The sequence below is a fragment of the Mytilus californianus genome, unplaced genomic scaffold (genome assembly GCF_021869535.1).
Source record: "Mytilus californianus isolate M0D057914Y unplaced genomic scaffold, xbMytCali1.0.p SCAF_1, whole genome shotgun sequence".
Taxonomy (NCBI): Eukaryota; Metazoa; Mollusca; class Bivalvia; order Mytilida; family Mytilidae; genus Mytilus; species Mytilus californianus.
Window position 1 is genome coordinate 71,210,278 of NW_026262581.1, and position 13,227 is coordinate 71,223,504.

The 13,227-nt window shown below is 33.9% G+C and overlaps 1 protein-coding gene across 2 annotated transcripts; it reads right to left on the bottom strand.

The window, feature by feature from the left end:
- Window positions 1-584: 584 nt before the first annotated feature.
- Window positions 585-12,632, bottom strand: LOC127723417 (uncharacterized). 2 transcript variants are annotated; one of them, XR_007992078.1, is made up of 3 exons: window positions 12,575-12,632; window positions 1,894-4,012; window positions 585-1,338 (listed from the first exon to the last, which is right to left on the bottom strand). XR_007992078.1 is itself a non-coding variant. In XM_052230046.1 (2 exons), exon 2 carries the CDS (start codon window positions 3,949-3,951, stop codon window positions 2,041-2,043), a length of 1,911 nt encoding a protein of 636 aa, XP_052086006.1. In that variant the 5' UTR covers window positions 3,952-4,012; window positions 12,575-12,632; the 3' UTR covers window positions 1,646-2,040. The 2 variants fall into 2 exon arrangements, 1 of the variants encoding a protein (XP_052086006.1); XM_052230046.1 differs by lacking the exon at window positions 585-1,338 and having other exon boundaries at window positions 1,646-4,012.
- Between the last annotated feature and the right edge of the window lie 595 nt (window positions 12,633-13,227).

The following is a 13,227-nucleotide window of genomic DNA, read 5'->3' on the forward strand; positions in this document are numbered from 1 at the left end:
AGGCTGTTTCGCATGAATTTAGAAAGATTGTTAAATTTCATCATTTTGTTTTAACATGTATTTCCGTATTGACCTTTTTTATGGTAGGTATTTTTGTCGTATTTATATTTCAGTATACGTATTTGCATCTGAGTGTATGTTTTGTGTTATTCTAATTATTTTCTTTAAATTACCCTGCTGCATGTACAGCACCTTAGAGCAATTTTTATTTTTTATATAGGGCGCTTTATAAATTTTCATTATTATTATTATTTTTATAATTGGCATTTATCAGTATCCCTTTCCTAACGCGTTAACTACTGATATTCACGCATCAGAGTTATTCTTCTTTGATCGTTTTCAGAGAAAACATTGTGTACATAATCATTTACCCCAGTTGTAATCCTAGTAGAGAAAGAAATGATCATTAATAGATAAAATGCCAATTAATCGAAAAAGCGAATATGTATAAAGACTTTTCAGTTTTTTGTCAGAGTTCATGTTGCTTTTATAATAACTTTGTTTTTTTGTTGAGAATTGATTGTAGGCTGTTCGTAATTAATCTTATCTTTAGCATATGGCAAACGTTCTTTTTTGGACTTGTCACGGATATTTGATCGGTGTCTCATTCTTATCTTTTATATAAAATAAGTAAGCTAAAACAAAAGGGTTATAATACATGTACGCAAAACAATTAGAAAATGAAATGTTCAAATCATGATTTCATCTTCAAGCTAAGAAGGAACAGCGAAACAGCAAATTTTAAAGACAGTAAAAATCAAACGCAACCAAATTGTGGATCGAAATATCATGTTGTAGGTGTGAGTGGTATACTGGAAAAGGTACACGTGTCGTTGGCATGTTCGATATCAGTTTATATTACTGCTTCAAGGTTAGTACCGCTGCTTTTGATTTGCTAGTCCCCGATGGTGTCATTAATCTTTGAATTCGCTTTTAGTAACTGCGAGCACTCTTAAATCGGTACTTTGCGTCTTTTTTATTTCTTTTGTCATTTTTTTACGCTTATTATCGATCTGATAAGTCAAAAACCCTTTATAAAGACGTTTACAGTTTGTGCTTATTTTGTGATGTTACACCATATCACTGTCTCTAGTGAGGAGAGAACGAGCGCTCATAAACATATTTAAACCTATTACTTTCTGTATGTGCCTGTCTCAAAACCACAGCCTGCTATCATGAGGTTGTCGTTGATTGCTCTCTGCTATTAATTATTGCATTTCGTTTATTTTTGTTGTATAAATCAGGTCGTTGTTTTTCTCTTTTGAATAGCGTTGTCACAGATGACCACGTGCATGTTCAAATTCTCGATTACAGAATGCGACTTCTCACCGATTTTTACTTGGAATGAACGACACGACGGATGCCACAGTTGGAACAGGTTATGCTCAGTACCCTATCGTAGCACATGATACCATCCTCCGATTTTGGGGGGAGTCTTGTTGCTCAGTTTTATGTTTTCTGTGTATTTTTTTTGTAGACTTTTTTTTCGTCGTTTTTCGATTTTTGATTGTTCAGTTGTATCCTCTGGCTTTCTTCGGCTTATGGTTTTTGATTGTCAACATGTTTCCTCTGCCTCTTTTTAATTGATCCTCATAAAATTTAGTCTTGAAATTTTCTTGTATAATTTAGTATGGCACATCAAACGTTTCAATATTAAAAAAAATATATTGATTCAAAAAAATAATTTTTGTTCAAAACTTACAAATATATATGCAATACTTTTCTATATATATTCCAAAAAATTAAAAAAATTATGTTCAAAACTTTCAAATATACATGCAATATTTATATATATATATATATTCAAAAAAATAAAAAAAATCATGTGCAATATTTTATATATAGATGTGGTAAAAAATATAAACAAGTCTAAATTGAAAACAACGTTCAAACCTATGATTTGTGGCATTAGTTTCATATTGTTACTTTATAAAGAAGTTCCTGTTTTGACAAACTAGACAAAGAAGTTGCATGGTCAAGTTAAAAACAAATAACATCTTATTACTGAAACCGTATCACGATAACAGTATCGGTTATGATTCATGTCATTTTGAAGATATAGACAGATTTTCCAGCATTATTGACAATAGCAATGTCGTTTGTGAAGGCGTCGTAGGCAATGCCACGAGGACAATCAATGTTGCTCTCTGCACCTAGAACATATATCCATTGAGACTGTCGTCTGTGGTACATATATACTTTATTCGAATAATCACATGTTATGAAAATGTTTCCGTTTGTATCTGTTACAATTCCGTTTGCTCCATATAACCATGGACAACGTGAATAAGACCATTTTGTAGTAGATAAATTGAAAAAGTTAACGAGTTCCGAATTTCGTTTTACACTTAACAATGTTCCATCTTTTCCTGCAATAAACCAAATTCCTGGATAATTTGAGTGCTTCTGTACAATAGAACCATCTAATGTTATCACGACTAGATCACCGTTCAGACAGTTAACTAAAAGCATTTGATTCAAAAAAGTTACGCCATGGCAAGATTTTTGCAATGTTATCTCTTTTGCTATTTTCATATATTTGAGATTCGTGACGTCAATAATCAAAACCGTTTTCTTTAATGTAACAGCAATTCTATTGTCAGGAATAATTTCCATATCTTCTGGCTTCTGCTGAAGCAAGAACTCACTTAATTGAGTACCAGATGTATTATAAGTCAAAAGTCGAGGTTGCGATCTTTCAGCAATTATCATATTGCTATCACGGAGTACCTTTACACAACATACATCAATGTTTGGATTTTTCTTTTCAATTTGAAAATGCCATTTGTATTTTAATAAAGGTATTTTGTTCTGGTTGCTTATTCTAGGATTTGGTTTTAACTTTAACTGAAAGTTTTCTAGACCTAACAGACAGGCTTCACTTTTCCATTTAGAAGCACACACTGATCTTGTTTTTGTTGCATAATCCTTTGAAACGACGGAGTCGGTATGTTCGAAAGATGACGATTCTTGATTAGATCTTGAGGAAGGTTGTAACTGAATTTCTTCTTCGTCTTCGACAGTTGAAGAATCTTGATCATGCATGCTGAAATCAAGACTTTCAATATTGCAAGGTATTGATTTGAAAGATACCATATCAATCAGCAATATGTTTTCATTTCGTTCATCGGGTTTGAATGAAATTGAATATTTGCACTGCAATGTCGATAATGTGTTTACCGACTCTCGTAAATTGTAGGCATCTTCATCATTTTTGCCTTTAATGATCTTTTCCGCTAAGAAAAATTGGTTCGGACTCACTAGTTTTAATTTGAGCAACGTTTGCATCATACATCGCCTTTCTTTCATATCTTCCACTCTAGAGCTGAAACTTTCTATCTGATTCTGAAGTGCATGTCTTTTTGTTTGATATTCACTATCGAACTTTTGAAATGTATTGTCAAGATCAACAAGTAGTTTTTGTAAATGCTGTTTCTTGTCTTGCACATGAATTTTACATTGTTCATATTGATAATCTATTTGTTCCAGATTTTCTGATCGGTTAGCACGAATTTTTTCGAGTGTTTCTGTTGTCTTATTTATGTTAGCAACTACATCGTTTGATTGTTTTTCATATTCTGGTTTTATGACTAAGTCTTCAATCAGTTCGACGTCACTACATGTTTTGTGTTCCATAGCTTTGCAAATAATGCAACATGGCGCTTCATGGTTTGAACAGAAGTAAAGTGAAGGTTTATTCGCGTGAGTTTTGCAGGAAAGTGGCATAGTTTCAAGTAATTGAGAAATAGAAACGTATTCATTAGACGTTAAAAAGCAATGATCCTTTGTAATCTTGAGAACTTTATGGTACTCGAAACATAATGCACACAGCATTTCGTTACATTGTATACACCAGTGTGATATGGGCTCTTGTTTCTCCTGTCGTTCGCATGGTTGACATAAATTGATGCTCATATTTTTTGGTGGTATATCGTCACAATCGTTTTGCATCAATTCTTATGTAACCTGCAAATATCATTTTTTTGTTTGTTTATAAAACGGTGTTAATAACCTGAAATGAAAAAGAGAATACGATTATACAACAAAAAAGTGAGTAAATATATATACATTTAGGCAACAGTAGTTAAAAGATGTTCAAATCTCGTTAATCGATTAAAAAGACATATGAATTAAGGTTGCAAAGAAAAACTCCAAAAGGAACGAGACCGGGTGCGTCGACAGGATATGCGTCTCCCGCTATGCATGCATGTATACTTGAAATGGCTGTAGCCCGGGTGCGTCGACAGGATAGGCGTCTCCCGCTTTGCATGCATGTATACTTGAAAAGGCCGTAGCCCGGGTGCGTCGACAGGATATGCGTCTCCCGCTATGCATGCATGTATACTTGAAACGGCTATCATGCTGAGCGCATGCAAGACCTAAGTTTATTTTCAAACAATTTTGATAATCAATCTAAGTTGCTGTTAATCGCTCTTTTCAGAAATTATGTCCCCTTGCTATATAAAATAAAGAGATTGGATATGATTGCCAATGAGACAACTGTCCAACATATCATGTTGCAGATTTAAGTACCTAAAGGTCACGATATGGCACAAAACAATGATTCTAACACAGTTTTTGACGAAGGAACACAACGATCCTTTATGACGCAGGAAAAGTTGACAAGTTGAACATCAAGCCAGACGGAAAGGAAACGCTCAGTATAGCCGTCTTTGGAGATTCGGACAAGAATCTTCAAGCTCTATTGCTGGGTATACTAAAGCTCCGAAAGATCTTTCCGTACTATTAGCATCAATTTCATCAGCAACCAAAGCCGTGATTCGGAGTTACTGTAAAACTACCTATTCTAGGGGTTGTTTGAATCAGTTGTTGAAACTAAAAAGTTAAAAACAGATTGAAAGAATTTGTCCTGATTTGTTTCCTTAATAAGAATTGAACAACAATTTCTCTGAGAACGACACCATCAACTTTCTCGATTTTTTGATTGACAACATATTTATTACATTTGGAAGGCGTTTTTTTAAATCGACATTCCGCTGGAAACCAGCTGTGCTCCTCATCTTGCTGACTTGTTTCTTTACCCATATGAGACAGGCTTCTAATAGGAGCTTCTCTGGAAGAATGAACAGAAGCTAGCATTATCCACGAACTTCACGTTCCTCTGTATACATTAGCTGAAAGGGTGATAGAGCAGATTGTTACTCCGAGAAAACATTGTCAACCGAGGTGAACAAGTAAAAACGGATGAAAACTGAAATGTGGGAAGTTGGGTGAAATATTCTTATAAAGGAGGTATTTAAGACAGTCACAAGAAATCGCTTAGAACTTTTTATATATTTAAAAATAGCATAAGAAATAAGACAATTTTCTGTATAACTCATGTGATCAAATCCTGAGGTGATGAGTGACATCATGTGATATCAAACATGGCTATCACTGTTACTTATAAAATAGACGATTTGATACCATATTTATTAAGATATTTGTAAACAAAAATCACGCGAATGACGAATTGATACCATACTTTGGTAAAATAATAGATTAATGATCCCTTAAATGATTTGTGGTTTGTCACCACAACATGCTTCAAACATAACTACCACTTGTACTGAAAAGAGGTGATGTGAGACTTTTGAATGTCAGTTGCTGGTTGTGTCAGGATTTCGTTGTAAGCATGATAAAAAGTTATAAGTTTTAATTGTACATTTTTAATTTATAAATCATATAAATTGTGACATTAACCACAAATGTCATCTCTTAAAATAAATTTGACTCAGTCAGTTTTTAAAGATCCTTTCACGTCTTAAAAATGAAAAATAAAAACACTTCCTAATCGCTTTTTTATAAAAGAGAGGCAAAAGATATCAAATGGATATTCAAATCGGAAACAAACTGACAATGCCATGTCAAAAACACGAAAACGACGAAAAGACAAACAACGGTATACAAAACACAACATATGATACTTAAGATTGAGCAACACGAACCCAACCAAAACCGGGTTGATCTCAAGTGCTCCGGAAGGGGAAGCAGATGTAGTACACACCTCGTTATATAAATATTTAATCTCGCGTTATGATTTATATGACCACTTGTGACCTAAAACGAATAGCAGAATACATTTAAGGTTAAATTTGCCTGAGGTGGTTGCAACTTTGTTAGTAATTTCTGAATTTAACAACATAGAATGTTATAAAAAATTGTTACAAATCATGTCAGTACCGAAAAACTGACTATTGGGCTGATGATACCCTCGGATTGTATACCAGTGCAACAGCAGTGGCATCAACCGCGTGCTAGTAATTGAAAATAACACGTTATACATTTCGTGCGTTGGAAGCGCTTTTCTGGATTTACTTTAAGAACTTCTAGGTCCGAAACGTTTTACATATTTACTACTGTTTACGTATTTCTAAAAACTTTTGTCGGCAATGAAATCGGTATCATACGTTTAATTTACCTTTATATGCTCACATGAAAAAAAAATGTTTCGGGAGCTGTTCAAGAGTGAAACAGATTTTAAGTAAAAAATGTTTTTTTTTTTAAAAAGAACAGCAAACGAATGTCAAGTCAGAATACATACCTTCCGACTTCGAACAATAATAAATAAAAGAGAGGCGGAAGATATCAAAGCGATATCTAAACTCATAAATCGATGACAAACTGACAATGCCATGGCAAAAAATGAAAACGACAAAAAAACATGAGTATACAAACGCAACATATTAAACTAAAGACAGACTTAGCAACACGAACCAAAAAACCGGAGCAGATCTCAAGTGCTCCGGAAGGGTAAGAGTAAGCAGATCCTGCTCCAATTGTAATACTCGTCGTGTTACTCATATAAATCACGTTGCAACGTTATATCAAATGATAAGGCATCACGCAATAGCGGATTGGTAATTGACTCTTATCTAACCCTAAGACATCACACATTTCGTAAACTATCGGTCATGTTAATTTCTAATACCGAAATTTTACAACCGAATTTGAAATTTTGAAATTGAAACACGTTTTACCTGACTGACAAAGGATAGACAAGACTGTTACAGGTATAAACAACCCAGACATTGAAAAAATCATATAGGACAAAGAACTCTTAAAAATGAAGCAAAAGCAATACAAACACCTTTCAATCAAAAACAAGGAGTGATTTCATGTGCTCGGGTAGGGTATGCAGATCCTGCTCTATATGTGGCATCTGTCGTGTTGCTCCTGTTAGTACACACTCGTAAATTATCTTAGATGCCAACTTTATCTTAGATAATGTATGTGTCCATAATGACTTTGTCATTCAATTGATAGTGAGTAGTTTTTGTCATTTGCTTGACTGTAAAAGAGAGGCGAAAGATAACAAAGCGACATTCAAACCCATTAGTCGAAATCAAACTGGCAACGCCATGTCTAAAAAAGACAAACAGACAAACAAAACATAAAACACAACATAAATAACTAAAGACTGAAAGGCTGAAAGACTGAGCAACACGAACCCTACCAAAACTGGGGGACAATATCAGCTACTCCGGAAGGGTAAGCAAATTTTGCTCCACATGTGGCACCCGTCGTGTCGATCATGTAAGTACAAACCCGGTGATAAGTCTAATTGGGTAGGTCACATTCGGGGGAAAAGGGACGGGATTGTAGACGAAAACTGAAACATATCCTTTGTCATATGTGAAACAGATATTCCATTACGGTCAACCAACTCATGATTGCGTCCGTAAAATTTACGAAGGGATGATTTCAACTTCACCATTTGAACCCTTGGTTAAATAGCTTCCTTGTGAGCAGCAACCCTCTATCAAGGAAATCAAGATAGGAAATACAAGCCCTGGAATATCGTATCTACTGGGAAATATATACCCCGTGTGCAGGCGCTGCTGTAATGTTGCTACATAAAAATGGAAAATCATCTCTTTTGTCGTAAAGATTTGTTTTCAACCGACCCTCATTGTCAATGTATGTTGTATCCTTCTCAAGTTCGATAGGAAAGATGCGTTCAACATAGTCAACATAGTCACCAAATTTTGAATTATTTAGTGAGAGAACATCATCTATATAGCGGAAAGTGAAGTTAAAGGATACTGCTAACTTCTTTTCTTTCTTTCTTAGAAATTCCTGTATGAAGTCAGCCTCAAATGAATAAAGGAACAAGTCGGCACGAAAAGGAACACAGTTGGTTCCCATGAGAGTGATTTTTTACAAAGTACGACTTATCCCTCCCTCAGACAAGATACTTGTATCTAAGTTGACCATTCTTTTTTATGTAACAAAGTAGGACCAACTCTTTCAATTTGTCGTTTAGTTTGGAATGGGGAATACCTGTGTAAGTGTAGAAAAGTCAAATGTTTAAATACTATTGCAAGATGAAAGAGATTGTATCATAAATGTATGTACTCTAAAAGATGTTTGGAGCATTTTAGTATCCACATCTGATTCACGCCACCTCAAGAATAGGTAGTTTCACAATAATTTTGAAGCCCGGTTTTGATTGTTGATAAAATTGATGTTAATAATTAAGAAAGAGGTCTCGTAGAGCACTTGGAAGACCCAGCAATATAACGTTGTTTGTAAGGACACTTATGTAGTTTGGGTAAAGATTTTTCCAATCAAGTAATAAGGACGGTATATAAGCTTTAATATAACTAAAGACCAATCTGCATAAATAACAATTATAGTTAGACGAGTCTTTTAACCCGGGGTATCTGGTTATTATAGAAGTCGATGGAAACATTTGCAATATGCTTATATGTCCCCTGCACGTTAGAAAAAATAATTTTCAAAAGACTTATTAAGCAACACAATGTTTCATAAAATTGCTAGATTTGCACGTCCTGTCTTGAACTGCCGTAAATTTTCCAGCTCATTTATCATAAAATTAAGAATGGAAATGGGGAATGTGTCAAAGAGACAACGACCCGACCATAGAGCAGACAACAGCCGAAGGCCACCAATGGGTCTTCAATGCAGCGAGAAACTCCCGCACCCGGAGGCGTCCTTCAGCTGGCCCCTAAACAAATATGTATACTAGTTCAGTGATAATGGACGTCATACTAAACTCCAAATTATACACAGGAAACTAAAATTAAAAATGATACAAGACTAACAAAGGCCAGAGGCTCCTGACTTGGGACAGGCGCAAAAATGCGGCGGGGTTAAACATGTTTTTTGAGATCTCAACCCTCCCCCTATACCTCTAGCCAATGTAGTAAAAACAAACGCAAAACAGTACGCACAGTAAAACTCAGTATAAGAGAAGTCCGAGTCCGATGTCAGAATAGGAAACAAAAGAAAATAAACAAAATGACAATTATACATAAATAACAACAGACTACTAGAAGTTATGGACATGCCAGCTCCAGACCTCAATTAAACTGATTGAAAGATTATGTCTTCGTCAAATGAATATCAGGCACAATCCCTCCTGTTAGGGGTTTAGTATTATACCATCATAAAATATATGAGAAGAACATAACCCGTGTCATGCCAACAACTGGTTTTAGAATAAATGTGTTTGTAAATTTGTAAATTCGATTGGTTACTATTGTTATTATTCCGTTGAACTATCTGGTTTAAGAAGACTTTATTTTACGTCATTTGTGCGTTTTTGGGGCTAAATCTAATTCCATATCAAGAATTAGATAAATATGATAATTCATAAAATAAACTAAGTACCGTAGGTAGGATTGAAAGTTAGGGTTGAATAATGTCCAAAGATTATATGAAGTAACATATATTGTCCAGTTTAGTGCGTGTTGGAATTTTTAATGATCAAGTAGAATTTATTTTTTTAATATATAAACTCTTAAAATGCAAACGTTAAAATGCAATACTTTCAGCTTATTTCTGTGAACATTTCATAGTATAACATCTTACAGGCATTTTAAAAAATGCCCGAATTTAGAAAATGACTGTAACATACATAAGAATAAAGAGACGCTTGTAAAATTTAAAGCAGTAACAATGGCCGTTTCAGTTAGCTATGCTATGATCACGTTTGCCCATTAAACTTGCATATTACGTGAAAAAAATGAAAGCAAAAAAAATAAATTAAATCAACATGTTGCAACTGTTGTAAAAAAATTCAAAGGGGCATTTCTTACAAGATATAAACAAAATATGATTTTGTTGTTTGTTCAATTATTAATGAAAGTGAAATAATAATTCGCTTTAAGCAGCCAATTTGGTTCAATTTTGTCAAAATAAGCTAAGAAACATCACTGATGAATTATACTTGCAAGTGAATAATTCGACATCATTGAATCCGTATTCATGTGGCCTTCAATTTAACCCCTTCGCTGGAGATGGGCTACACATGTATTTAACTATTAAAAGAAAAAACAAACATGTCAACATTGAAAGTGAAACACGGATGAACCATTTGGTTGACTGATTTGATCCACAAAAATCATTCTTAAACAGGTAAAAACAATGATAAACATACTTTTCAACCTACAATATGAAATCAAACATACCTAGAAAAATCCAATTGCAAGTGGTCGCTACCTATTTATATCTATACTTATGTTTATATCGAGTTATGTTTATGACCGTCGGCAGTCTCTATGGTTAGTTAGATGACGTCTAGACAAAAATACACACTATCTATAAAGAATTTGATAATATGAAGGATTTTCGTTTACAAGAAAGTTCACGTACAATTTTAGTAGCATGAATAAAACTTAGCCATCAAGTATTTGAAACATATTCAACTTTTTTTAAATTTGAAGTTTCATACATGACTTTAAGTGTCAACTATCAATTGTGATAGTTTAATAAGAAGTAGAAAGATCCATGTGGTAATTAAAATCATCTTCCTTTACCGTAAACTGAATTCTCCTTGGTTTACATGAACTATCATAAATCATTTATCATATAAATGAGTATAAACAGCTAAACAAAGTATTTTTTAAATGCTACGTCTAGGTTAGTCTATGAAAAGGTATATACTATGAAATTTAGAGCGAGGGGCTTAGAATTAGAATTGCATCCCAACTCCTTTGTTCTAACAAGGGTGATCTGAGTCGGATCACCCCTTCCAGATCACCCTACCTTGAGTTTCTTTGTTCTGCATGCTTTCTTTTGTTTTGTAACATTTTGGCGGGAATGTCGAACAAACAATAAAACTTAGAAATATTTATGCGGAATAAAGACTAACTTTCAAAATTTATGTAGAAAAAGTTTCCAGTGTCTATGCCGGGAATCGAACCCAAGACCTTAAGCATATGCAGCCACGATTTTTTTTTATCTTTAATGCAGCCACGATTCGGCATACCCCTACACCAGGACCACCGGATACAAACTTACTGCTAATTTAACATAATAAAACATTGTATCCTGGGCCCATAAAGGGTATATACTATATAGTAATATATAAAGTTATTATAATTATTGTATGGCATTCTTAACTAGATATTATGAAGCGTTTAAATATTTTTTCATATAGTCTAGAAGAGCTGGGGTGTAAAATAGTTATACCACTCGGACTTGGTGTGTCAGTGTAAGATCACCCTCCGGCCTCCGGCCGTCGGGATGATCTTATACTGACACACCGCGTCCTCATGGGATAACTATTACGGATTCGACAAATATGGCCGTGTTTACACCACAAAATCTACTATGAGTACAGACAAACCGATGCATCTAGGAAAGTTTAAATGCATGTCTGGACTTTACGTAAGAGTACCCAAATTGCACCGAGTACCCAATTTGCACCCATTTTTTTTAAAGCTGTTTTTTTAGAGACTTACCATTTGCATTTTTATAATTTGCCATTATGCACGTTTTCAACATAGATAGTTATATTTAAATGTACACAAAGCGTTCACATTTTATATCAACAGATGAAGTAAAATCTATTGAAACTTCGCATGCGACGTCCACAAAAAATCAACTTTTAAAAAAGGACAATTAAAATATGTTACATGCAGTTCTTGCTTACAAAATTGGAACTATTTAGTAAAGAAGGATACATCTACAAAATAAACACAAATTGGAAACTTTCAAGTTTCTTTTATATAACGTACGGATGAAAAAACTGGGGTAACCTCACATTAGATATATAAAAGTGATATGCATTTAATAGTTCACAAAATTAAAAACTTAGATTTTGTTGTGATTTTTTTCCAGTCTACAGAAGATAGCAAAAAAACCAAATACCAGAGTTTCAGTTGATACTAGTATGGTCCACTCAGTTAGACAGTTTAAATCCAACTATTGCTGTGCAGATATTTTTTATTCGTCTATTGTCCATGCAAATCAAAATAGTTCACATTTATTGCACGAGGGGAGCTGCTCAAACTTCTTTCCCAACTTAGTTTATTTTGGCACCTTCTGCAGGAATGAAAAAAAAATAACAGCAAAATCCGATTAAGTTTTTAATATTATGAAAAATCAAATGCATTTAAATTTTATTCATCTGGATTAAGCCAAGCTTTTAAACTTTTCCAGATGCACAGGTTGCTTGCACTAAGAGTGAGATTTTTGGTGTTAATACGGACATATTTGTCAAAAGGCAGTGATAAACCTTAAGTGTAAACTAAATTCTCTATGGTATATGTAAATTATCATTAAGTCAATGTAAACAGTGAAAAAAAATAGTAAAAATTCTTACCAGGAAATACAAAATAAACTGTCCTGCATGTTACGCCATATAATTCTTTTTCAAATGTCAAGGTAATCTATTTATCATTATCAACTTTTTTAATCATGTCTACTACGATTTAACAAATTTAAATCTCTTGCTAGCTTGATATGTTTCAACGACCATTAAACGTATTTAAACAAACAATAATGTTTACTGCGATTGTGTTTAAAGAGATCAAACAGACACGCGATCTGCCAAATAGTTCAAAATTTCACGGAGGAGTGTGCATGACTACCATTTGCTTTGATTAGTGCCGATTCTTCGTGAGAACCTGATCAGTGCATTTTACAGTATCTTCTCGGATATTGCCCATAATATGCTTTTCAAACCGGTTGGTACTGGAAAAGAGGAAATTTCAAGGAGAAACGATATCTAATCTAAAACTTTCTTTTTCCAACATCGTAAATCAGTCTAATCTAAAATACCTCCCTAATCTAGTTCGTTGCAATCATCTCTTATACCTATACTACTTCACCTATTACGACTAAATTATCACTTGCAGGATCTGAATACTAAAGACCTTAAGTCTAATGCTCCTGGTTGCATCTATAAAGTTCCCCATTCAAACATATTATAGCTTATATGACCGGATGAAAAGCATGTTAATTATTTGGACTATC

What these genes read in the sequence shown, in the direction of transcription:
- LOC127723417 (XM_052230046.1), bottom strand. Translation starts at nt 3,951, where the DNA reads ATGCAAAACGATTGTGACGATATACCACCAAAAAATATGAGCATCAAT.